Source organism: Salvia hispanica, chromosome 1, assembly GCF_023119035.1.
Source record: "Salvia hispanica cultivar TCC Black 2014 chromosome 1, UniMelb_Shisp_WGS_1.0, whole genome shotgun sequence".
NCBI classification, from domain to species: Eukaryota; Viridiplantae; Streptophyta; class Magnoliopsida; order Lamiales; family Lamiaceae; genus Salvia; species Salvia hispanica.
Genome location: NC_062965.1, coordinates 42,144,214 through 42,171,081, shown reverse-complemented (window position 1 = coordinate 42,171,081; position 26,868 = coordinate 42,144,214). Strand labels below are relative to the sequence as shown.

The window sequence follows — 26,868 nt, the reverse complement described above, 5'->3', positions numbered from 1 at the left end:
GGCCAGTCTGCCCGCCCCACCGCCGACCAGCCACCGCGCTTGAGCCTCCCGCTGCGGGACCTGTACGGTCAGCCCGCACGCCTGTCCAATCAGACCCCGCACCAGCCTCTATGCTCGCCTACCTGTTGGGACCCGTCTGGATTGCACACGAAGAAGGAATACCCGGCAGACAACATATCTTTTGAGAGATTTGGAAGTGATGATCTATGTTGGGGGAGAAGGTGGTCTCTCTCTCATAATATGTATATTGAGTGCTCAATGCCAAGTCCAGTGTTGAAGAAGAAAGCTACTCCTGGTCTTTGTTCCCGTGGGAGTCGGTGTGAACCAGATTACCAAGTTAGTGTTGGAATGAGAGAGCAAGAAGGAGATGAAACGTTTGATTCATCGAGTTTAGATGAGCAGATTGCATATTCATGTGTTGAAGGCAGAGTTCTTGACTGCATTGATGATCGTGGTAAGGGTGAAGAGGAGCTTTGTGATTCAAAGGATTCCATATTCGAGACAGCAGCCAAAGAAGCCATGGATCATGGCTTGCCTAATGAGAATACGGGATCATCTTTTGTGGAAATCTCCCTATCTTGCAGACCCGATATGAGTACAGAAAAGGAAGAAAAGACATTGTTGAACGATGTAGAGGAGGACAATTCCACTAATGAAGTGAAGAAGGTCGTCGCCTCACTGAGTGTTGTTCAAGTTCCATCAAAAAATGTTGCTGGAAATTATTGGCGCACTAAAGGAGATGGTGCTTACACCGGTTTGCCCGTAATTGTTTGTGTCTGTGTGGATGTGAATGGATGTGTGGCAGAGCTTCCCATTTTAGCATTGAATTTGGACGACCACATCAGTCCACCTTTGTTGATTTTTTACGGAAGTGATGAAAGGAGACGCTCAGTTGTTCGGTGTGTGTTTGATCCAGGAGGAGATGCCTCGCCAAAGTCGGCTTTCAACTCTCTTAGTTGCTTCGTTGTTCCCACCTTGAGGACAAGGTGGATTTCAACGGTGGGGGAGTTGATACGAATCATATATTTTAGGATCTACAAATTATTTAGTTATATTTTGATTTACCATATCTTTTCCATATTTGTTAGATATTTATTTCTTGCTCAGTAAGTTAGGATAGTAGTATTAGAGTATTATAAATAGGAGCGAATTGTTATCATTTTTAGCCAATCAATTATCAATGAAATACTTTTCCTAAACTTGTCTTGAGCAACAAGAATATTATCTTTCGTCCCTAGTTGTTGTTCGTCGGAGAACGTCCGAAAATCAACAATTCGTGGTCCATCTTTCGAGAATGTCGAAGGTTAGATCACCTTATCCCTCCGAGAAGTTAGTTAACCGGCCTCGTTACGTAGCACGTCTGTAACCCGCAAAACTCTAAAACACACCACCCGATCCCACCCCATTTCCCGTTATCGTCGGGTAGCGGATACTCAATACCCGGTGGATAGCGGGTCGAGATGGGAATTACCTATTACCTGCTACCCATTTTGCCACCCCTAATCGTGATACATTTTTTGAAATCTTGAAGATTGCTTTCAATTAAAATAACAATAGCTCAAGAATAGGTTTAATTTTCGGTAAATACATTAACTTTCAACATTTCTTCAATTTTTTTCCAAACTTTTATTTTTGATATAAATACATAATGAACTTTGAGATTTTCTGTTTTTCCCCGACAAAAATTTTCGGCTAATTTAAAGCTGATGTGAAGTACGCTTACTATATTATCATCTACATGGTGAAATCTGGCAAATTAATATAAAAGTTTTTAGCTTGTAATATATGAACTTTTGAAATTTTCCCCTAAATTTTCCTCTATTCTAATTTAAATACATGAATAATGCGATTTTCTACTTTTTTTTCAATGAATAATTTCGATCAAAATAATACTAATAATTTTTCCTTTCTTCTAAATCATAAATTTTGTTTGTTTTGAGAATAAATTTTTTTAATTATAACAATTGTCTAATATCTTGAAAAATTAATAAATTTTAAGAGATGTTGTGAATTATATAATATTACTGATTTTTGTGTCTTGAAAGTTCGTGTATATTTTTCAGCTTCAATATTTGCCATTGTTTGCCACGTTGGCCCTTCTAAGTACACGTCGGCTTCAATTTAAAGAAAAAATAACTTTTTGGAAAAAATCACAAAAATTAAAAGTTCATACATATATTCAGATTTAAAAATAAAAATCACTAGAAAAACTAAAAAATATTGAAAGTTTTTATATATATAGGCAAATAACCCCTTTAAATATAACTAAAATAATCATACTTCAATTTGTAAGTCACTAAAATCAGTTGCAAATATAGCTATACTCCCTCCGTTTTTTAAAAATAGCAACTCTTTCTATTTTAGTCCATTATTTAAAAATAATAACTTTCAAATTTTCTATTTAAGGAAATCTTTACACCCCTATACATCAATTTATTTACCACTTATACCACTAATAAAGTGGGCCTCATAATCCACTAATATTAATTTCATTACTTTTTTCTCTCGCTCTCTCTTATTTTACCAATTTTTCCTCTCTCTCTTACTTTACCAACTTTTTCTCTCTCACTTACTATATCAAATTGTACGTTAAAACCCCGTGCCATTTCAAATACTTCCACTTTTAAAAAATGGAGAGAGTACCTTTTATTTAAAGAGCGATATGTAAAAATTGTTTCTAGAGAATATAGGATATATTTGTGGTACTTCGTAAAAATAAATTACACTCGAAATATCTAGACAAAACTTTTTAACTTATAGAAAATACCTTTTCACTTTCTTTATTTTTTCTTTCCCATTTTATTTTTTTCAGCTTCAAGGGCACCATTGACATTTTTTTTAGCCGCCACTGACTCATTTAATTCGGCTACACGTTTGTCGATTTTTTGCCGATCTTATTTTATCTCTATATGTCTTATTATTAATTATTTGTAGAGGTAATGAAAGTATTGATCATCGCATGATTTAACTATTCAACTTGTCTTCATGTACACTTTTATCTCTCTTATTTTATATTTTATTTTATAGTTTTAATTTTAGACATTTTCTAAATTTTTTTTATTTTTAATTGCTCAGTTGATTCATTTTTTCATAGATAGAAGGTATTGAAGATTAGGAAGGAGATGATTTCAAAAGGAAAACGCAAATAGTTCTCTTAAAATTAATACTTGAAATTAATTAAATATTTCTCCAAATACCTTAAATAAAATTTATTTTCATAAAATACCACAACTCCAGAAGACAATTTTTTATTTATTTAACTTTGGCTTGAAGTTAGCGAGAAATGATTCTATCTAATTATCCGAAACACCAAATATCGGCCTAGCATTAATATGGATCAAGAGAGGTACATTCTAAAAATCGCAAAAAGCTTAATGTAGATATTTAATTCCAATTAAGGTAGTTTTGTCATCAATGATGTAAGTTGGATTGGTCATTAGTTAGGTAAGTTGGATTCGACTGCTTTAACTAACTACTAAATTATTTGTTGGGGGAATACTCTTTCGGGTGCAGACATAACATATTTATATACTTGTAGTTCCATATTAGCTTTATTTGTTTTCTGGTAATACATTTTAAAATCTGAAATTGTATTTGCACTTGAACTAAGAAAAGTGAAACTGAGTTCTATTGTACCTCTAATTTCTCCATTCTTAGTTGAATAGCTAACTTATTTTATGTAGTATGTTCGAGTAAAGATATGTGCATTCCAACTTATGTTTAATATCTCTGAATAATCATTTTAGTTAAGTAAAAGTTAATTCTAACCATAAAATAAAAATACCTAATTTAAATCAATTTTATGATAAAGAGATAACTTTTCCCTTTTTATTACTACATGCAAGTTTAACAAAACTATTGTGGTAAGTCATTGTATAAATTTCCAAAAATTAAATTAATAAACTCACCAAATTTCTTAACTTTTTTTCCTATTTTCTCCATATATTACTCCCTCCGTCCTACTTTAGAAGTCTCAGTTTACCATTTTTGGGTGTCCTACTTTAGGAATCTCGTTTGAAATATTCCATAAATAGTAATAGGTCTTACATTCCACTAACTTTTTTCCACTCATATTTTATTATAAAACTAATACTACTATATAAAAGTAGGACCCACATTCCACTATTTTTTTTCATCAACTTTCCTTTATATTTCTTAAAATCCGTCTCGAACTCAAATGAGACTCCAAAAGTGGGACGGAGAGAGTATTTGTTTCTGTTTAAGCTATTAGTACATATTCCCTCTTTCCCATTAGAAATGAAGCGTTTCCCTTTTTGGGTTGTCCCAATAAAAATGAAACGTTTCCTAAAAAAGAAACAATACTATTTCTACTTTTTCTTCTCTCTTACTTTACTCTCTCTTCATTAACTCACAAAATAACACTGTATAAAATCATGTGCCGGAAATCAAATGTTGCATATTTATTACTTTCTATTTCTTGTCTCCTAGTGTTATAAATTAGGTCAGACCTGTAGGGATCAGGATCACCGTGATTTCACTATTTACCGAGACCTTTTTTATCTTGAGCACAAAGAGGTGTTCAATCTCTCAAGAAAACATACCAAATATAAAGAGAAATATCACTATCAATACACGATAATACGGAACCCTAGCTACACTTGAAATTCATCCAGTTCAAGTCCAGGCTATCCGAAATATCACGTGAACACTAAGTAAAAACGTCAGATCCATGCAGATCTGTAACAAAGAGATGACAACGAAAACTAAACCAAAAGATTGAAGGAATAATGGCTTAGGTTGCACAACAACTGCACCGACCAAGGACTTTTTCAATCTCAACATAGAGTCATAAGCATAGAACCATAGGAATAGTTGAACCAGAAACCCTAGGGTTTCACCGACTACCAGTCTACCACTCGCCACGGCCAATTCAACACGAGATGACACCGCACTCTCAAGAACGCAAACAGAAGTTATATCTTTTCAACTTAGCAGGTGGAACACGATGGTTCAACTAGGCATCCGACTTCACAAGACAAAATAGGAGTTGCCTCTGCTAGAGATTCCCCGTTCTGATCTCACGAATAGAATTGAAGGAATGACTAGAGAGGATGATCGGAACCGATCATCGAAGAGAGTGAAAGGGCTCTAGAGATAAGTGATATCACATAGAGAAAGAGAGAGTAAAGGAATGAATGAAAGAGAGTGAAACGTCGGTGTGAGTTGTATCTCACAAAAGAAGCACAACTCCCATCGGACGACTCATATTCCGGATCCACATGGAGAGCCACGCGACGGCCATCAGTACACCCCCAGGTAATTGATTGGGCCTCACGCATTTTGGGCCTTGCAAAACATATTGGGCTAACATAATAAAACCATAATCGAACCAATAAATGTAGGTCAACAACAAATCCCACTGGGGTAATCAAGCACGGCTCAAGTCGGAATGGGTCAGTCCAGACCAGTTTATCAATGAAATAAAGCGACTATAAACTAGGTTTATTTGTTGAAGTTCAATTTGACAGTTTGTTACTTAGGCACATAACAATCAAAAACTTAATTCAAACCTAGCATAGGTCTGAATAAGACCTACTAATACTAATCTATATTATACTTTTTCCCGTATCTCTTTCTTATATTTTTCCTTCTCTCTCTTATATTTTTTATCATTCTCTTCTGTACAATTTCTCCCTCTCGGAGAAACCAACCTCTAGATCTCAAAACCAATATTCTCATGCTCTATTTAATTTTATAATTTATCCGATAGATATTATCCCTAATTAATATTGTACAAATCACACTGAAAACGTTCAATAAATTTTAACAATAATTTGAGCCCCTAAGAGTTAAAATCCTGGTTTTGACCACCACTGGCTACTCTTGTCGTTATTTTAATGCTTGGAGTCACGGGTGGAAAGATGGTCACAAGATAGCATAGTAAAAGCTAGCAAGCAAACAACATATGCTGCTGTCGCCCCTCACAAAACTATATCAATCCATTGGCTTTCTAACCATACGGTTCAAATTCAATCCCCCACTTTTATATAAATTCTCTTCATTAAAAATCCCATCACTTTTCTAGATTATATTTCCACAAACATCCAAATATATTCATCAGAGGCTCTCCACCAGAGAAATAATGTATGCCCACATAAAAATCATTATAAAATTAATGCTTAAAAAATATCCTGTCTAATTTGCCGGTGTGATACGCCAATTAGATATCCCTCACTTTCAATTTAAATACTTGTTGGAATAACATTTTATTTTATAAGAGAATGATTTCGTCTGGTGAATAATTGACATGTGAGATCGTCTTCCCTTTTCATAGCTCTTATTAATTAATATCATTAGGCCAGCTAGGGTTAAGGCTAGGCTTGAGTACAATAGAGTGGAAAATGCATCTTATGTTTAAATAAGGAAAACAAATGATTTGTTACATAGTTTTGTGCTATGCCATTGCTTTTATTTTGTGGAAATTTGTACTTATAAGCGATTTATCTAATCTTCTAATAGCTTGTAAATTATAAGTGAAATTTGGATGTTAAATAAAAAATCTTTTTCCATGGGTTTACTTATTATAAGATAAGTTGTGATATAATGATAAATAAAGTAGTACATTAAAATGAGAATTGAGAACAATATCAGTTTACTTTATTATAAGATAAGTTGTGATATAATGATAAATAAAGTAGTACATTAAAATGAGAATTGAGAACAATATCAGTTTACTGATTCATGAATGTGAGTTGACATCACAAAATATATCATTTTCAATATTAAAAATTTTAATTATATTTATGATTCAGCTAACTGATATTGAATCAACAACTAAAATATTTTGTTATGCCAACCAATATTAATAGATCAACGAATTGATATGGTTCTCAGATCTCATATTAGTGCCAATCTTAGGAGAATAAAACCTTATTTTCGATAATTTAAGGAAGTTTGAAAGCAATTCAGGATGTAGCATATCTAGAATGTTACCAAAACACTTTATATTTGTGATAGACAAGTTGGACTTTAATAAGTCTATCAAAACAACCCTTCAAAATTTAGTTGAATAGATCTTGAAAAATAATCCAATTACTTTTGAGAAACGTACAAGTTCAGAATAGATGAGAATTTATTTTAAAGAATTCATGGCTTATACTATAAAATATAATCTTTAAGAAAATGACATCCCATCCGTTGATTCTTATAGAGCAATTCCAACTAGATCTCTCAAATTATGCATAAGATTGCAGGTAGAGTTGCTGCACGCAATTAATCTCGTACCACTAGTTTCACTTTAATAAGTATATGTATAAATAAATATCTTTATATGTTGTAGGTGTGCAATATTAATCATTCTTTCTAGTGTGGCAAAATCCACCATTGCTTTGCTTCTATGGCTATGGATTTCATTTGTTGTTGAATTTACTCATTTTATCCATAGATCTTGGATCCTCACTTCACATTACATGAACATAGGAGATGAAGATTTATTTTATTCTTCTTGAAGTGTTGTTGATCCTGCAATTATGCGGATACATTTTGTGCAAAGAGTGCACCAACATTCCAACTCAATCTCACACTCTGAGATACCAACTGCTGACATCGAAGAACGAGACGTGGAAGCACGAGATGCTCTCGCATCATGTCACGCCCACGGATGATTCCTTGTGGTCGAGCTTGTTCCCGAGGAAGATGCTGCAGGAGGAGGACGAGCATAGCTGGGGCGTCGTGTATCGGAAAATGAAGAACTCGGGTGGAGCCAAAGGCGTGTTGAGTGAGGTGTCGTTGCACGATGTCAGATTGGACCCGAAATCCATGCATGGGAGGGCTCAGCAGACTAATCTAGACTACTTGCTCATCTTGGATGTCGATAGGCTCGTCTGGAGCTTTCGCAAGACTGCAGGCTTGGACGCTCCCGGCAGCCCCTATGGCGGGTGGGAGTCCCCGGACATGGAGCTTCGCGGCCACTTTGTCGGTAGGTCTCATTTGTAAACAGAGTACTCTGTTTTGTTTGATTTGATTGTAAATATTTTGTGTATAAGGCATTTATTGATTGATTGAAGGGCACTATTTGAGCGCGTGTGCGCAAATGTGGGCGAGTACTCACAACGAGAGCCTCAAACAGAAGATGAATGCTGTAGTTTCAGCTCTATCAGCATGTCAGCAGAAAATGGGAACCGGCTATCTTTCAGCTTTCCCCTCGGAATTTTTTGACCGTTTTGAGGCTATAAAGCCCGTTTGGGCGCCCTATTACACTATCCACAAGGTTTGGCGTCGTCTTTGCCTGTCTTGCGCAAGTTTTGTGTTTTGAGTTTTGCAAAGTGTTTTGTAATTAAGATTGATAGATGGATGGGAACTTTGGCAGATATTGGCAGGGCTTTTGGATCAGTACAGTTTGGGTGGCAATGAACAAGCATTGAAGATGAGTGTATGGATCGTCGATTACTTCTACAACCGTGTGCAGAACGTGATAGCCAAGTACACAATCGAGAGGCATTGGACATCGTTGAATGAAGAAACTGGAGGCATGAATGATGCTCTTTACCGATTGTACAGCATCACGGTCAGCTTAATTCGCCTCTCCAAAGGATCGTTTATGAATATGGAAAACATTCATTTTCGGTGTATGGTGTTTTGCAGGGTGATCAGAAGCACTTGACATTAGGCCATCTGTTTGATAAGCCATGCTTTCTAGGAATGCTAGCTATTAAGGTAACAATCTTCATTATATGATTAATGTGTATGTTTAGTCATCATGTTGTTGATGCTTTTTCAGTCTTGTTATCTATTTAGGCCGATAGCTTGTCCGGTTTTCATGCCAACACTCACATTCCGGTGGTTGTTGGATCTCAAATGCGGTATGAAATCACAGGCGATCCGTTATACAAGGTATTACGCAAAATTTCGACACAACGCTATTGTATTGTACCTTAACAAACAGTGAGGTTTTCAATAACTTGTGTCTGTCAGGAAATAGGAACATTCTTCATGGATACTGTCAACTCCTCTCATGCATACGCCACGGGAGGAACGTCTGTGTCAGAGTTCTGGTACGAAAATCAGAAATCCAAGCTATAATGTTCATACAAGTAGATTGAATGCTCCTTTATAGTGTCTCTAGATGACAAACAGCCTGATCCAATTCTATTTAGGTCTGATCCGAAGCGTCTAGCTGGTACGTTGCAGACGGAGAATGAGGAATCTTGCACGACATATAACATGCTGAAGGTGTGTTCTCTATTTACTGGTGTGATATATATATATAGGTGACTAAATGGCGATTGTGGGAATGTTCAGGTTTCACGGAACCTGTTCAGATGGACAAAGGAGATGGCGTATGCAGACTACTACGAGCGGGCTCTAACAAATGGTGTGTTGAGCATCCAAAGAGGGACTGAGCCTGGAGTCATGATCTACATGCTACCCTTAGGCCCTGGTACTTCCAAGGCTCACTCCTACCACAAGTGGGGAACGAAATTCGACTCTTTCTGGTGCTGCTATGGCACAGGTACAACAACCTTTTCTTGTGAAGTGAAGCTTGTTTTGTTTCTTGATGTATATCATAATCTTTCCTGGCAACAGGAATTGAATCCTTTTCAAAATTGGGAGATTCAATATACTTTGAGGAGGGAGGAAATACTCCAACTCTTTACATAATACAATACATAAGTAGCTCTCTAAACTGGAAATCTGGAAACATCATCCTGAACCAGCAAGTAGAGCAAATCGCTTCGTGGGATCCACGCCTTCAGATCTCATTTACGTTCACCTCGTCAAAAGAGGTACTATGTCTCACCCCTACGTCAACGTTTCTAATGACAAGGAACGTAAACCAGAAAAGGTTGCATTATTAGTCAAATTTCAACTGAAAAACTAGGCCTCGTTTCACTTGTTTTTGCAGCAAACCGCAAGCGGGACATCTACTTTGAACTTCAGAATACCTCTCTGGACATATTCTAAAGGCTCAAAGGCGACACTCAACGGCCAAAATCTGCCCCTACCATCACCTGGTGAGATTCATTTAGGCTCCAACAGCTATATACTTATAACCTAAAGCAATTTTTTTTCATTGCTCAATGCAGGCAGTTTTCTATCAGTCTCGAGAAGCTGGAGCCGTGGTGATAGTATTACTATTGAACTTCCTATAAGTCTTAGGATGGAGGCAATTAAAGGTATACACAAATATTCACCAAGCATAGTTTTGACATCCGCCATTGTGTCATTGCTAACAAGGATTCTTGATGGTGTTTAGATGACAGGCAAGAATACGCTTCGCTTCAGGCTATATTCTACGGCCCCTACCTCCTTGCCGGCCTCACTCAGAGAGACTGGGACATCAATGCAAAATCAGCCACTGCATTTTCAGACTGGCTAACACCACTCCCATCATCCAAGTACAACTCTCAGCTGATCTCTCTCTCTCAAGGACCCGAGGCAGCGATACTCTTCGTCTCAAACACAAACAACACGTTAAAGATGGCAAGCTTGCCTGAGGCCGGGACAGATGCTGCTGCGAGCGCAACTTTTCGCCTCATTTTGAAAGACCCCGCGGCTCATGAAGACCTCACAGAGCCATGGGATGCTATTGGCAAGTCGGTCGTGCTAGAGCCGTTTGATCTTCCTGGCATGGCCGTCGTGCATCATGGAGAGGGAAAGCCTCTAGGAGTAGTAGCTCACTCAGCTGAGGCTGATGGAGCTGTTTTTCGCCTCGTTAAGGGGCTCGATGGGAAAGATGCAAGCGTGTCGATGGAGTCTGAGGATAAGAAAGGCTGCTACATATGCAGCGGCGGCAGTGACAAGAGCAGCATCAAGCTCAGCTGCATCAGCTCAGGATCATCAGCAGATGATGGATTCAAAGAGGCTGCAAGCTTCACACTTAGAAATGGATTCAACGAGTATCATCCTATCAGTTTTGTGGCAAAAGGGATGAACAGGAATTTCCTTCTTTCTCCTTTGCTTAGCCTTATGGATGAATCTTACACAGTCTACTTCAATATACATTCTTGATAAATTGATTTAGGGATGAGTTGAAATAAATTCTATTTCTCTAAAGTTTCATGAGAATAGATTCAACATTAATGAATTGTGAATACTCATATTCACATTTTTAACCTTTTTCTCTTTCTATAATGTAAATTCACGTGTCTAAATTTCTTCAACTAAATCTTGTTAGACTCAAATTATTCATATTTACTTTTTCACAATAGTAGCATTGTAGCGCAGATGGCTGTCATCTCTGCCTTTCTGTGTTGCAGTCTATCCCATCGGTTGTGTGAAATTATGGTTTTCCATTTTATATAAACTTTTACTCCCTCCGTCCCTCATTAGAAGTCACACTTTGACCGGGCACGGATTTTAAGAAATGTAAATAAAAGTTGGTTTGAAAAAGTTAGTGGAATGTGAGACCCATTTTTTTATATTGGTTTTATAATAAAATGTGAGCGAATTGAGTTAGTGGAATGTGAGACCTACTTACCATTTATGGTAAAAATGAAGTGTGACTCTTAATAGGGGACGGAGGGAGTACTTTAGTACCACTGTTAGTATTTTCCATTTTTGTTTCCCATTTGTATATACGCTGTTTAGCAATTTATATATTAATTTAAGATTATTAAAAAATGACCTTTGCAATAAATAAATATAATTTTGTTCTTTTCCTTTTCATAATTCTTCACTTGTCTAATCGGGTTTCAGGTATCCAATTATCTAACTTTTCGGATTTAGATATCGGATATCTAATACCTGATATCTATTTTAATAGGCCCAAGTTTAGCTATTCATGAAATTGAATAGTAAAATCAAAACTATAAAGATTTCATGTCTAAATAAAAAAGAAACTAGGAAAATATTTGTCCATAACATTTAAATAGAATAGAAATATTATAATCTAATACTTTCTCCATCCCATAATAATTGTCACTCCTTTCCATTTTGGTTCGTCCCACAATAATTGTCACACTTCATTTTTACCATAAATAGTAAGTAGGTCGGTCTCACATTCCCCTAACTCACTTTACTCACATTTTTTATTATAAAATTAATATAAAAAAATGGATCTAACATTTCACTAATTTTTTTAATCTAACAATTCTTTACGTTCCTTAAAATCTGTGTCAATGAGTGTCAATTATTACGGGAGGGAAGGAGTAAAAAAAGTACTAATGGATAAAAAAGAAGTACTGGATGTGTAGCTTCAATTCTGGAGTTGTTAATACTTTGAAGAACTTTATGATTAGAGACTAAAGATTAAAATATTTTACGAAAATCAGTACCAAAAGCCAAAATAACCTGAAATAAATAAGGAAACTAAAACGGGTATATAGATTGGGAATATTTGCAGTCGCTGACTCTCACTCTGTCGCCGCGCCGGTGATCGTTAGTTTTGCGATTTTCATGTAAGCGTATGATTTTTTTCCTGATCCTTAGTAGGAGTATTATTTCGATGTTTGACTTTACATCCATTTAATTAAGCTTACATTTAGAATATTTGATCACTATCGCATATGATGGAATTAGTTGAGTGTTAGTGATAGCTCTTGTTCAATTTCCAGCAGATGACGTTCTGCTGTATTTCCCCTCTAAATAATCATTTATTGTGGTGTGCAGGTGTAATTTATTTCTGAATTTGTGAACATGTTGGGAGGTCTGATTGTATTTTTTCTGTGTTTCGGTTTGGCTTTGAGCCATAAGCTTTGCACTAACACCGGTGTGTTATCACACACTGCTCGCTATCAACGGTTTTTATCGAACAATTCATCACGGGAGGAAGAGAATGTTGCTGATTTACATTTGATGCCCACCGATGATCAAACGTGGTCCAACTTGATTCCGAGGAAAATGCTTTTAGAAGGCGGTGAGATTAGCCGGAATGCAATGTATACGAAAATGAAGAATGGCGGTGGTGGGAGGGGGAGGGGGAACGGAGGTGGATTTTTGAGGGAAATTTCGTTACATGATATCAGATTGGAGCCTAAATCAGTTCATGGTGTGGCGCAGCAGACTAATTTGGAGTATTTGTTGATGCTGGATGTTGACAGACTGGTTTGGAGTTTTCGGAGGACTGCGGGTTTAGAGGCTCCTGGCGAACCATACGGTGGTTGGGAGGCTCCAGATGTCGAGCTCAGGGGCCATTTTGTAGGTTGGTTTCATTTAGCTGCAAGTTTGACTTGATGTGTTGTTGGTTTCGATTTATGTGAGATATTTGGATGTTTTTGCTTATTGCAATGCACAAATTTGGAAGCATATTTAGAGTTGATACTGTGTTCTTTCTCTTTAGTATACATGAAATATAAATGAGGTGGTTTAGGTTTATTAGGAATGTATGTTTGAGATCAAGGAAATGAATCATATGGTTTTCATTCCATATTTCTTCCCATGTTACAGTTGAAGAATTGTACAATTTAATATTTTTGGGATCTTTGTGTAACAAGCGCATTGGTGTCTTTATTTCATTTTATTACTATCATTTATGTGAATTGTGAAATTGAGTAAGCATCTAAGTTATGCATGAAATTCGTGTTATGAATTGTATGCTTTGCCCTTTGCAGTCTGATCTGACATTAAAAGACACAGAATTTACTATTGACTAAATGGATTTTTAAAATTAATAGCTATTGTTGACATGAAATAGTGCATGGCCTCTAGTTTTTAGGCTTTCAAAAATTTTTCGGTGTAGGAGACTTACTCTTTTTTACTTAATGAAGGACATTATTTGAGTGCATCTGCCCTAATGTGGGCTAGCACGCATGATGGCGAACTTCAGAAAAAAATGTCCTCAGTGGTTTCTGCTCTATCAGACTGCCAAATTAAGATTGGAACGGGTTATCTCTCGGCATTTCCACCTGAGTTGTTTGACCGATTCGAAACTCTGCAAGAAGTTTGGGCTCCATATTATACAATCCACAAGGTACAATCTTCTATTCACAATGCAAATTTTCTGTAATGTGGCTCCAGATCTTATTCTCTCAAGGTTTTTGCAGATATTGGCCGGTCTATTGGATCAGTACACCATGGCTGATAGCGCTCGAGCATTACAAATGATGAAATGGATGGTTGATTACTTCTACAACCGTGTGCAACAAGTAATAAAAAAGTACACTATTGAAAGGCACTGGTTATCACTGAACGAAGAAACGGGTGGCATGAATGATATTCTTTACAGGCTATACTCAATAACTGTAAGGATGCATCACATGGAAATCTAGTACTGTTTCACTCGAAAAATTATCTGCTTCTCTTTTATTATTTAGAAGTGAATATTTATTGAATAGCTAACTCATTTGTTAGTATTTGCAATAAAAAAGTAGAACAAAGATATAATATTTGAAGGAGCAAATATATGTTTATTTTTATGTGTAAAGAATGGAGAAGTGAAAGGAGCACTGAATTATGTTGCAATTAGAATTATTTTTGTAGTATGTTAAGGCAACATGCCCTGATAAAAAAAATATGAATTTGCAGGGTGACCAAAAACATTTAGCATTAGCTCACCTGTTTGACAAGCCATGTTTTCTGGGATTGCTAGCAGTGAAGGTAATTACTTTTCTTTTAGAGAGAATGTTTCAACCTGTTGGGAATATCAAATCAGTCTTGTTCCATATAGGCTAATTACTTGACTTGTCTGAGAAAGGTGACTGTGGACAGATGCATCAGTCTGAATCTCATGTCTTAATACCTTATTTTTCATTGTTTTACCTAGGTCATTGGTTCATGCTACTTTTTAAACTGATTAGTAACATCCATTTTCAGGCTGATGATATATCTGGTTTCCATTCCAATACACACATTCCAATTGTTGTTGGGTCTCAAAGGCGATATGAAATTACTGGCGAACCACTTTATAAGGTAAGACTGTAGTGTCTTATTGAGTTGCAAGTGATTGGGAACTGAGTTCATGGCCAAAGGGCATGTGCACAACATATATCTCGTCCCACCTTGATGTAGTGATAAAGAAAGTGGAATGTCCTTCAGTAGAATCTGGCTATAAGTTTTCATGGGCTAAAGGAAAACTTACATCATTGCACTGAAAGGTTAGAACTTGAACAAAATACGACCACTCAAAAACAATGTTTCAAAATCATTTCTTCTAGTGGTGTTTGTTCTCTTTTGCTGAAACAATTTGGTCTGACCCTGGATCCACATGTGATATGAAAGAGGGCTGGGGAGTGGGCTGCGCAGCAAGAGGTACCAAGCCATACGTGCCTACGTGAAGGCTCCCTAGAGTGTGAGACCATGGAATTTGGTTCTCAAGGGGGTTCAATTCAATTGTTTTGATTCCACATTGGATTTACAAGCAATGTTGATGGGTACTTAAGTTAGGAGTCAATTTTCCTCGTCTATTGTACTGCGCGTACTCTCCTGCATGTTAACTAAATTAGTCGGTGTAGGGAAATCGTCATCAAGGTCAGCTACAATAAACACTTGCAGAGCCTTATAGCGATGTCTCTGACCATACTTAGCATTCCATCGAAAAGTAAAAACGATTCAGCAGCTCCTTTGCTAGGTACTGTAGAATAATTAAATATAGACGTATGTGGAAAAGTATACAGACATAGGAGACAAAAGTAGTAGGTCTGTTTCATTACTTCATAATGCACATGTATATAGTACAAAAGACTAAGCCTGATTGGGACACATAACTGATGTGAGATACTTATATTCTATAACAGGTACTATATTAATAAGGCATTTTCCGATTTTATCCAATTTTCATCTGATCCATGTTAGACCCTAACAAGTTGCTAGACCTAGTAGGAAACTGAGATTTTCCTCTACCTCCAGATGTTATTACCACTTGTTGCGAAGCTAGTTTTATTGCTGATCTAATAGTTCCAGGAGCTCTTTGGGATATCTCATCTTGCAGCCCACATAAGAACAACCCTAAACAGTAATTGCTTGTGTATTCAATGTGGGATCGTAACATACCCATATATGTATCTGTTAGACTTGTATCATCCTGTTTTGCTGACTATTGATATGGTATACATGGATTTTGAAAATTATAGTGCGTAAAAAGTTAAGTAAGCTTGGCTATTAGGATATAGAAATGATTTTCATAAATGCTCAACACAGAAAGCACAACCTCGTGTTGTGTCTAAAATATTGAATGTATATAGTTTCTACATGCCATGAGGGGTCATACTTTGAAGATCAGATTCATGCTGTGTTATGGTGTTCTGTGAATATCAAAAAGTCAATACTACCTCCAAATTACAACAACCTTTTTTGGTTTATCATATCTTTGTTTCCCATTGATGAAACTTCTTTCCTGCTGAGACCTAAAGTCATCGCTGTTTGGTAACATAAAGATAACTTGGCGTCTACATGTCTTTTAGGAAATAGGAACCTACTTCATGGATATTGTCAACTCATCTCACAGCTATGCTACAGGAGGAACATCAGTTGATGAATTTTGGTAAAACTTAAGCTTTCTGGGAATTTATTTTCATTTTATAATTCAAAAGGTAACCAGTGTTGAAATCATTCTTCTTGTTGTATTGATCACACCAAGTAATAATGTTTATTCTCTTGTTATATGTGGTATGACTTATTTGAGTTTGTAGGTCTGATCCAAAACGATTGGCCAACACACTCAAAACTGAGAATCAAGAATCTTGTACAACTTATAACATGCTGAAGGTGTGTTTTGTATCTTTGTTTTTTTCCTAAGGCAGTAGGTTCACCACGGCTTACTATTATGTGCTATATATTTAGACACCTGAATAAAACCATTTACTTTGTGTCACCAAGTTGCTGAGTATTGTTTGATATGATCAATGATCTTGGTTTTTTCTCTTTGCTTCCATAGGTTTCTCGTCACCTCTTTATGTGGACCAGAAAAGTTGTATATGCAGATTATTATGAAAAGGCCCTGACAAATGGTGTCTTAGGCATCCAAAGAGGCAACGATCCTGGAGTTATGATCTACATGTATCCCTTACACCCTGGTGGGTCCAAGGCTAAAAGCTACCATGGATGGGGAACCAAGTTCGATTCCTTCTGGTGCTGTTATGGGACTGGTAAAAACCATTAACTTTTCTGGCATCCATTATCCATGTTGGGCATTTATCTGGATGACCCCAAACTATAATAAAGAGATGTTTACTTGTCGACAAAATTTGTTAAGCTGTTAGGAATTTAATTCAGTTGCTAGGACTTGTTCAACTCATAATTAATTTTGTGCTTTCCAGCTGTTATTATATCAGATTAAGGATCATGTCGTTTATTTCTCCAATTTTCTCTATTCTCACTTACAGGAATCGAATCATTCTCGAAATTAGGAGACTCAATATACTTTGAAGAGGAGGGAGAAGAAAAGGCACTTTACATCATACAATATATACCTAGCACACTTCATTGGAGATCTGGCCAAGTCAGACTGAGTCAAAGAGTAGAACCTGTACTTTCCTGGGATCAAAGGCTCCAAGTAACAGTTTCTATATCTTCAAAGACGGTAAAGAAATCAATGATTAGCTGCTACTTATTGGTTACGTCCTTTATTTCATTGTTAAATCTTATTGAGGCATAGTCTATAGTGGTTTCCCAAAGCAATAATTTGTTCCTCTTCAAAATGACAAAACAAAGTAATTCTGTATGTGGAGGTAGAGCTGAGGCTTCTACACAGGGATTGCAGATGGAACTTATACCAAAAACTCCTTTTTGTGCATATATTTGTCCGCCATGGGGTTTAATTGTCTTTCTTGGTTGAGAAATATGAGCCACTTTTCTCCTCTCATATTCTGTCAGTAAATTTTCATCTCTCTGCTCTTTCTGAGAACAATGCATAAACCATTGATATATCTGCAATCTCCTCTAAAGTTCTGCTTAATGCAGGAAGCAGAAGTAACACCATCAACACTCAACTTGAGGATTCCCTCGTGGACATCTTCAGCTGGCTCAGAGGCATCTTTAAATGGTCAAAATTTGTCTGTGCCAGCATCAGGTAAATTCCAACTGGCTTGTAATTAGCATTATTTTAATATGTGTTCGAGCTGATCTGGCTGTCTGCTAAATTGTTTCTTATTTCTTCCATTGTGATAGAGAAAACGACAAGTAACTAATTGTTTTTCACTCCCTCAAAAGAAAGGGAGAGGAAAGAAAGTGAAAAACTGATTGTTTTTCATTCATTCGCGCAGGTAATTTCTTGTCCATCAGTAAAAGTTGGATTCTGGGAGACAAAATTGAACTTCGCCTGCCTTTGAGCCTAAGAACCGAGGCTATTCAAGGTATGATCTTTCAGTTTCTTAATTAAAATCTTCATTGTGTTCCTCTTTTCAGGCAATCAACAAGTTCACTTATTGCAGATGATAGGCCAAATTATGCTTCTCTTCAGGCTTTCCTCTACGGCCCCTACCTTCTTGCCGGACTTTCAAATGGTGATTGGGACATTAAAATAAAGTCACGTACTTCTCTTTCGGAATCAATCTCTCCAGTTCCTGCTGATTACAACTCTCAACTCATTACTCTCGCGCAAGCATTCAGGAATTCTACCTTTGTAGTATCAGAATCTGATGAACTTATAATAATGGAAAAGTCTCCTGAAGTTGGGACTGATGCTGCTCTCAGAGCTACATTTAGACTTGTTGTCAAGAACTCGAATTCCGAAAACTCTCCAGCATCAATAGATCTCATAGGCAAGTCGGTCATGTTAGAATTGTTTGATTTTCCAGGTAAATTTGTGCTGCACAATGGGGAAGGTAAGAGTCTTTCAGTATCTAAATCCTCATCCATGGAAAAACAATCTGTATTCCGTTTGGTTGCTGGGTTAGACGGAAAGGATGGGACGATATCGTTGGAGTCCATATCCCCAAAGGGCTGTTTTGTTTATAGAGAGCTTTTGAGTGATTCTGGAGCAAGTGTGAAACTAAAATGTGGCTCTGGTGCATCAGATATCGAATTTCATCGAGCGTCAAGCTTTGTATTGCAAGATGGAATAAGCAAGTATCATCCTATTAGCTTCATTGCAAAAGGGGTGAGAAGAAACTTTATATTATCTCCGTTGTTTAGCTTGAAAGATGAGTCTTACACAGTATATTTTAATACATCTAAGTGAATTATGGTGGAAGTGTAAACTCTTAAATAGATTAAGTTATATTGTGTCACGTTGCGATTTATGGTGCTTGTAAGTTGTAAAGATGTAGTAACACATATTTGGGAATAAACTACTTCATTCACATCGTTCATTTTTATTTGAATTCAACTCAAGTTACATAATATGTATATTTTTGTAAGAGATTTCCATTGACACCTGCATTAACAGCAGTAGATCTAAACTAAATGTATCAATAATGGGCTAGGAAGAAATAGTTTTTTGTTGCTGTTTAAGGAACAATAGGATCTGCTGTACAAATTTGCATAGTAGAGGATCTAACCGAATAATACTCCCTCCATCCCAAGATAACTGAGTCATTTCTTTTATCGTTAAAAATTTTATTCTCTCTCTTACTTTACTCTGTCTCCATCTCTTTTACTTTATCTTTTCTCTTACTTTTCTCTTTCCACTTTAATCTATAATAAATCAATTTCTTAAATCTCGTATAAAAAAAAATGTCCCTACTACCTTGGGATGGATAAAGTATATGACACATAAACAGGATATCTACAAGGAGATTACTAAAAGGAGGTGGAGATTTTACAATAAAGTCAACTCAATAAGCTATTTTATTAATACTCTTATTTGGACGAAAATTATCGTATTGATAAAAAGAGGATATTCTTATTCATGTTATCTCTTGCTATCTCGAAAAAAACTTCAACTACGAAAATCTCATAATACAAAAAAGAGTACATTCATTTGTTGGAATGCAAACGCATCCCACATCAGAGAAGTTAGAACCAATATATATGTGTTGTCCAATTCCAATGAGTTTGAGTCATTTTGGAAATGGCCTAAAATCAAATTTATGTGACTTTGATCCAAAGCGAACAATATTAAACTAATGTGCAATCCATGATCCTAACAAGTGGTATCAAAACCCATGTGTCTTAGCGGCTTTAGGGTGGCCCTAAGTCACATGGGCTTTTGGTTTGAACTCAAAGTCAAATCCGTGGGGACTTAACCCCAAACAGACTATATCAAACTAGTGTGTAGCCAACGATCCAAACAAGTGGTGCAGAGCCCAAGTGCCTTAGGAACGAGACCAGAAAAACTCAGGATAGAGTCGAGCCCTAAATGACCCAGAGGTTGGGCCATAATGAATTATGTTCGAGTCGGGCCTGGAATGACTCGATGTATAGACTTGATCCAAAACGGACAATATCAAACTAATGTATAAGTGGCAATCCAAACAAGTGGTATCATAGCCATGTTGCTTAGTGTTGGGCCCTAAAAATCTCAAGTTAGAGTCGGTCTCCGGATGACCCAAAGGTTGGACCCAGAATGAATTATGTTTGAGTCAAGTCTAGGATGACTCAAAGTCGTGTTTGGAACGATTCGATGTGTGGGTTACATTCCCGATATCAGTTGTGGGGAGGTTTTTGGGGTTGCAAACCCATCCCACATCGGAGAATGGGGGAAGTTGGAAGCAATATATAAGTGCTGTCGAACTCCAATTAGTTCCACAAAATAAATTCGTGTGGGCTTGACCCAAAGCGGACAATATCAAACTAATTTGTAGTCGACGATCCTAGCAAGTGGTATCAGAGCTCATGTAGTTTAGGGTCAGGCCCTAAGCCACATGGTATTTAGGGAGTGATCTAAACATTTATTTCATGTGGACTTGACCAAAAGCTACAATATTAGATCTGTGGACGACGATCCTAACAAGTGGTATTAGAGGCCCACGTGGCCTAGGGAAGGACCCTAAGCCACCTAGGAGGGACCCAAAATCAAATCTATGTAGGCTAGACTAAAAGCGAATAATACTCCCTCCGTCCCACAAGAGTATGCACTATTTCCTTTTTAGTCCATCTCACAAGAGTGTATACTTTCTAATTTTAGAAAAAAAAAATTCTCTCTAATGAGGTGGACCCATTGTCCACTAACAATACTTTAATTAATTTTTCTTTCTATATCTCTCATACTTTACCAATTATACATTGAAATTCGTGTCCAACCAAAAGTGCATACTCTTGTGGGACTGAGGGAGTATCAAACTAATGTGTAGTCGATGATCCTAAAAATAGGTACCAGAGCCCAAGTGTCTTATGGTCGGCCCTGAAATAATCAGGTTAGAGTCGGACCCAGAATGACCTATGTTCGAGTCTAGTGCAGGGAGGCTCATGTAAGAGTCGAGCTTTGAATGACTCAATATGTGGAATGTGTTCCTAATGTGGTCCTGATTTGAGGGAGACTTATTGGGTTGCAATTCATCCCACATCGGAGAATAATGTGGTCCTAAATTTAATATTTTTGGACGAATACCACTTCCGTAAATCACAATATCATTGTATGCTTTCTCTCTTTAAAGTCATAAATTTAACAATGTTTCCACTAGGAATGGAAATATCTGCTTCACTGATTGTCTCGTCCGAAATACTCCCTTCGTCCGCTATTAGGAGTCATGGTTTATCATTTTAGTCTGTCTGCCATTAGGAGTGCCGATTCACTTTTATGATTAATGGTAGGTAAACTCCACTTTCTACTAACTCGTTCCACTAACATTATATAAAATTAATATATAAAAATGGATCCCAAATTCCACTATATAACTTATCTCACACACTTTTCATTACATTTTTTAAAACTCGTGTCAAATTTAAAATGGGACTCCTAATAGTGGACGTAGGGAATTTTGTTTTTGTTTGAACTTGTGAACTATCATGTGAAACTGATAGAGATACATCCAAGATGATGCATAAGGATAACAAGATGAATCATTTAAGTATTAAGGAGTTTTTGATACTTTTAGTAGAGTTGAAATAAAAGTCTAACTCCAAGACCATTCTATAATGTGCTAAATGATGAATATTGTCCAAGTCAATGGATTGGCCAATATGCACGAAGTTTGGACAAATTACATATCACATTTTCGAGTACCAAATTAAAGATTAAAAAAATGAATTTTCGTTTAAATGTGAGTAGCAAACATGAAGAGTCATTTTATATCACATTTTGTGTTATATAAGTGATTTTAGGAGAACTAGAGTGACATTGATCATAAATGAAATTAACTTTGTCTTTATGAGTTCAATTCTCTTTGTTGAGTATTTCACTTGTTTATAATTTATCAAGATATTTGAGCAAGGTCTTATGGCGCTTAATCATATTGAGATACTTGACTGATCATATAGTTAACGGATTGAGGTTTCTCTCTACCTTAATCTAATCTAAGGAGTGCTACCAATCCATATAATTAAGTCTTGACTCTTGAGGTTTTACATCAATATATTCAATAGATCATTCGTATCCAAATCCATATCATGATTTGGAAGCACTCATTTCCAACCCAAACTAGAAAGGGTTGCGTACGATGGGGATGAGTTTAATAAAATCTTTTTAAGTGTAGATATTTAATAATCATTGCAAGCACTATAATTCAACGGCATTTTTCTAGGACCACACTGGCTTGGTTTTATTATCCAAAATTTTCAAGTAGATAATTCACTGAGCCACAATTCTGAGCTTCAAATTATGTTGTGTTTGATGATCTTGTGCATTCATTGAAACTCAATAATCCCAATATTTTTATTAAAGTTGATTGGTTGTACAAAAATTAAATTTTGCACCTCCAAGATTGAAAACTTGGAATTCATCTGATTAGCAACAGTGGCAACAAACGAAACACTGGAACGTGGTCTATTTGTTTGCAGGAAGCGCAGTTGGTTTCGGAGGAGTAGAATTGCAAGAATGGCTAAGGATCGATTCTCACTATTGCCGTGTAATTGCAATATCTCTCAGGTGCAAGTGTGAGGCCTTGGGAAGTAGGCTTCTGGCAAGACAAAGTATTACGACCCTCCTTTTAACGGCCATTGTGTACCTTGATTGAACATCTCTTACAATGACGGCCATTGTGTACCTTGATTGAACATCTCTTACAATGCTGTCGGAGTGGGACTCGCGGGTCCCTTTTTGGCTGGAGATTCAACCTTCTTTTTTTTTTTCAAGAAACAGGGAACGTGGTCCTCCCATGCCATTTTTATGGTGAACATCATTATTACACAATACTGCAGTGATCAGACCCATACAATACATGTACGTAAAATTTATTACTATTAGTTTTTTAATCATAGACATACATTATTTTAGCTTCAGAATAGGTGTTACAATGAATAAATAGCGTGTATTGACGGCCAAATTTTGTAGAAAAAATAATTAAAAGAAAAAACTATAATGAAATGGCCATATAAGAAAGTATAAAATGACCGTTATTTGTTCAGTACTTCAAGATGGAGGCAATATACATTCATATTGATTCCCACTTTCCCGTATATGCATGGGAATGTGTGCATTGATTATCTAGTTAGATTTTAAAATATGCATTAAATATATTTTATGATTCAAAAAAAATTTAAAAAATTATACATAAATATCATAATATTATGCATGTTCCCTATACTATAATAAATATGTCTAATTTTTTAATTAATTGTATAAATAAATTATATTTTTTCTCAAATCAACCAATTTTTGGTTGTACAAAATTTGGTTGCATAACTTTATTGTTTTATTAAATAGGCGAGCCTAGCTTACATTAATATATGCAGCGGGATTGATTAATGTGTAAAATAGGAAAAACAGTAGTAATTTAATTTATCTCCAACAATTTGATTAAAAATGCTGTACTTTTGTATTATATCTGTATTATCTCTCAATATATATACTCCCTTGGTCGTCAACTTAAATTGCTACTTAATTTGATTCAGTGCAGGTTTTAAGAATATGAAATAAAATGAATTAGATTATGAATGGACTGAAATGGAAATGGACAGGGGGAGTGAATATATATAATCTATAGCATTAATTTTGGTTGTGTTGAGCAATTAACGGAGTGTTTTGTGTTAACAGGACCTTATATTATCATGTAAAATGATAAATATACAATGAGTATTAAATAAATATTGATAATAATATTGAAACAAGATAAGCTGACGCAAAACATTACTCAAAATTTCAAACTAACAAGGTTTAAGCGGTTTCCCACAGAGGCAATCATTGTATGCAAACGACGACGCTTCGAGATGATCAAACGGAGCCCCCGCCGGTATGGCCCCACAGAGGTGGTTATGGCTCACGTCCAGGTGCCCTACAAACGTCGCCGCCGATATCGACTTCGGAATCCGCCCGGTCAGATTGTTGTACGACAAATCCAGCACAGTGAAGTACGATCTCGCCCCGAACAAATCCGGAATGTAACCTCCAATCTCGTTCCTGCTCAAATTCAGTATACTAATCCCCGAACCGATCAGCGTCGTCGGAATCGGACCGGAGATCCTGTTTCCGTCGAGGTTTAATGTGGCGAGAACCGCCATTTTGCCGAGGCCGGCGGGGATCGGACCGGTGAGGCTGTTAAGAGACAGATCCAGATCGGAGAGGCGGTAGATGTAGGAGACCGAGGGCGGAATTGAACCGGTGAGCTTGTTCCTGCTGAGCAGTGCGCGGCTCAGCATTCTCAGATTCCCGAAATTGGGCGGGATCTGGCCGGAGATCTGGTTTCCGCGGAGGTCGAGGTGCGTGAGGGAGGTGAGATTGCCGAAATTGGCAGGGATCTGGCCGGAGATCTGGTTGTCGGCGAGGTTGAGGACGGCGAGGCGGGAGAGGCGGCCGATGTCGGCGGGGATCTGGCCGGAGAATTGGTTGCCGGCGAGGTCGAGGACGCGGAGGAAGGGGAGGGAGGTGAGGCAGGGGGGGATGGGGCCGGAGAGGGCTTTCCAGTCGGCGAGGGTGAGGGCGGAGAGACGGGGGAGGAGGCAGACGGCGAGGGAGATGGTGCCGGTCATGTAGCCGGAGGAGGTGTTGGACTTGCGGAAGAGGGGATCCTCGGACTCGCCGCGGAGGTTGATGTCGGCGACGCGGCGGGTCTCGGGGTCGCAGCTGACGCCGTACCAGCGGTGGCAGCAGTTGCTGCCGGACCAGGTGTCGAAGAGGTGTAGGTTGGACTCGTGGAGAGTGGACTTGAAGGCGAGGAGGGCGGCGCGGTCGGAGGGGAAGCAGGCATTGCTTAGGGAGAGGAGTGATAATAATATTAATATGGCGGATAAGGAATAGAAGGCGTTGGTGGCCATCGGCGGTGGCACTCTTTCTCTCTACAAGTTGGGTAGTGTGACAGAGGTTTGCATGTGAGAATGCTACTTCACTGCAGGCATGCACGTTCAAGTCCAGAATAAATACTACTTCACCCTCCACAAAAAAATAGTTTTATTTTACTCAACATAAAATGTTCTCATTTCAAATAGAAAGTTTATCCCAAATTATTACCCTATAACTGTATATTATACCGTCTCATTAAGGTATATCGAAGTTTGGTACAATATGTTGAAATATTGATACGATAACGGTAGTGATATCACTCATACCGAAAGTTTGGTATATCGTAATTTGGTATACCGAAACTTTCGATACGACAACGATATGAAATTCTTTCATACCGATATTTCGGTACGGTATACGGTATACCATTAGCGGTACGAATATACCGTACCAACCTAATCCTAGATATACCACACCAAAGTCATTAGTTATCATAGGTAAGAAAAGCTCTCAGAATAGCACTGCAACCACCGTTCACGATAGTTATTTAAGGTCTATCTAGGTCGTGAAAATGTTTTAATTCTGCAAGAGATTGACCGAGTCACCTCTTGCGAAGACCTATTCCACTAGTCGGCTAACAATACAAAAACCTAAGACTTGTTTATATTATATGTTTCATATACTCCCTCCGTCAGCGAATGGGAGTTCCGTTTTTTCATTTTAGTCCGTTCGTAAATAGGAGTCCCAGTTTACTTTTACCTTTTTTCTTTTTTTTTTCAATTCACTTTTACCTTAAATGGTACTCCCTCCGTCCCGCTTAAGATGACACGTTTTCCTTTTTAGTTTGTCCCAACTAAGATGATACATTTCATTTTTTGGTAACTTTCTCTCTCCAATTAATACACTCAACCACTTTTTCTCACTCCTATTAAAATATCCATTTTTCTTTATCTCTCTACTTTAATACTTACACCCACCTTCTTTCTCCCCAATTAAACGCTTTAACCAATAACTCCTCAAATCTCGTGTTGGCTAAGCAACGTGTCATCTTAGCCGGGACGGAGGGAGTAATATGGTTCTAAATTCCACCAACGCATTCCACTCATATTTAATTTAAACTACTAATATATACAAGTGGGACCCACAGTCCACTAACTTTTTTCTACCCAATTTTCTTAACATTTCTTAAAATCTGTGTCGCCAAGGAATGAGACTCCTAATGACGGACGAAGGAAGTTTTTATTACTCCCTCTGTTCCATAGTAATAGAGGCATTTCATTTTGTGCACTCGTTTTGAAAAAATAATTATAAATAATTAAAGTGGAGAAAAAGTAAAGTAAGAGAAAGTATATTATAGATAAGACTCTTCTCTACACTATTCTTTCTCTTACTTTACTTTTTCTCCACTTTAATTAGTTATAATGATTTTTTCAAAATGAGTGCGCAAAATGAAATGTCTCTATTACTATAAAACGGAGGAAGTATAAAATAAACCATTATTAATTTTATTTAATCTTATTTGGGTTGTAAGTAGATCTAAGATTTCTCGTATACATAAGTTGAGTAACTTGAGTAACTGTACAAGTACTTGTTCGCTCGAAACAAATTTTAATATATAAACCTCAGTGGAATGTTCCATATTTCCATTTTAAGTGGAAAGTTTTCTATTTGGCACCAGATTTTATGCAGTTTTGTTTTATGATTTTAGTTGAAAGAGAATAAAGTAGAAGAGAGAATAGCGCAGAGATAATGATATTTTTATTTTAGAAAATATGTCA

At 37.0% G+C, this 26,868-nt stretch overlaps 3 protein-coding genes across 4 annotated transcripts; 2 read left to right on the top strand and 1 right to left on the bottom strand.

Annotated features, from left to right (window-relative positions):
• The first annotated feature begins 7,257 nt into the window (after positions 1-7,257).
• On the top strand, positions 7,258-11,123 carry LOC125200874. Its single transcript, XM_048098686.1, has 12 exons — positions 7,258-7,939; positions 8,028-8,230; positions 8,330-8,527; positions 8,605-8,676; positions 8,758-8,853; positions 8,935-9,014; positions 9,117-9,192; positions 9,262-9,472; positions 9,547-9,746; positions 9,866-9,974; positions 10,047-10,136; positions 10,217-11,123. Exons 1-12 carry the CDS (start codon positions 7,444-7,446, stop codon positions 10,969-10,971), a joined length of 2,586 nt encoding a protein of 861 aa, XP_047954643.1. The 5' UTR covers positions 7,258-7,443; the 3' UTR covers positions 10,972-11,123.
• A 1,076-nt stretch (positions 11,124-12,199) lies between these two features.
• On the top strand, positions 12,200-19,145 carry LOC125200930. 2 transcript variants are annotated; one of them, XM_048098766.1, is made up of 13 exons: positions 12,200-12,359; positions 12,571-13,102; positions 13,668-13,870; positions 13,944-14,141; positions 14,425-14,496; positions 14,713-14,808; positions 16,299-16,378; positions 16,527-16,602; positions 16,772-16,982; positions 17,220-17,416; positions 17,797-17,905; positions 18,099-18,188; positions 18,267-19,145. In XM_048098766.1, exons 2-13 carry the CDS (start codon positions 12,598-12,600, stop codon positions 19,013-19,015), a joined length of 2,586 nt encoding a protein of 861 aa, XP_047954723.1. In that variant the 5' UTR covers positions 12,200-12,359; positions 12,571-12,597; the 3' UTR covers positions 19,016-19,145. The 2 variants fall into 2 exon arrangements, with proteins under 2 accessions (XP_047954723.1, XP_047954724.1); XM_048098767.1 differs by having other exon boundaries at positions 12,247-12,365.
• A 4,799-nt stretch (positions 19,146-23,944) lies between these two features.
• Positions 23,945-25,201, bottom strand: LOC125211746 (DNA damage-repair/toleration protein DRT100-like). Its single transcript, XM_048111660.1, has one exon. It carries the CDS (start codon positions 25,123-25,125, stop codon positions 24,019-24,021), a length of 1,107 nt encoding a protein of 368 aa, XP_047967617.1. The 5' UTR covers positions 25,126-25,201; the 3' UTR covers positions 23,945-24,018.
• Between the last annotated feature and the right edge of the window lie 1,667 nt (positions 25,202-26,868).

Coding starts and splice junctions, on each gene's coding strand:
- LOC125200874 (XM_048098686.1), top strand. CDS start 7,444: ATGAAGATTTATTTTATTCTTCTTGAAGTGTTGTTGATCCTGCAATTA. Junction 9,015..9,116: donor ACGTCTGTGTCAGAGTTCTG/GTACGAAAATCA, acceptor AATTCTATTTAG/GTCTGATCCGAAGCGTCTAG. Junction 9,193..9,261: donor CGACATATAACATGCTGAAG/GTGTGTTCTCTA, acceptor GGGAATGTTCAG/GTTTCACGGAACCTGTTCAG.
- LOC125211746 (XM_048111660.1), bottom strand. CDS start 25,125: ATGGCCACCAACGCCTTCTATTCCTTATCCGCCATATTAATATTATTA.
- LOC125200930 (XM_048098766.1), top strand. CDS start 12,598: ATGTTGGGAGGTCTGATTGTATTTTTTCTGTGTTTCGGTTTGGCTTTG. Junction 14,497..14,712: donor TGGGATTGCTAGCAGTGAAG/GTAATTACTTTT, acceptor ATCCATTTTCAG/GCTGATGATATATCTGGTTT. Junction 17,906..18,098: donor TTTGTCTGTGCCAGCATCAG/GTAAATTCCAAC, acceptor TCATTCGCGCAG/GTAATTTCTTGTCCATCAGT.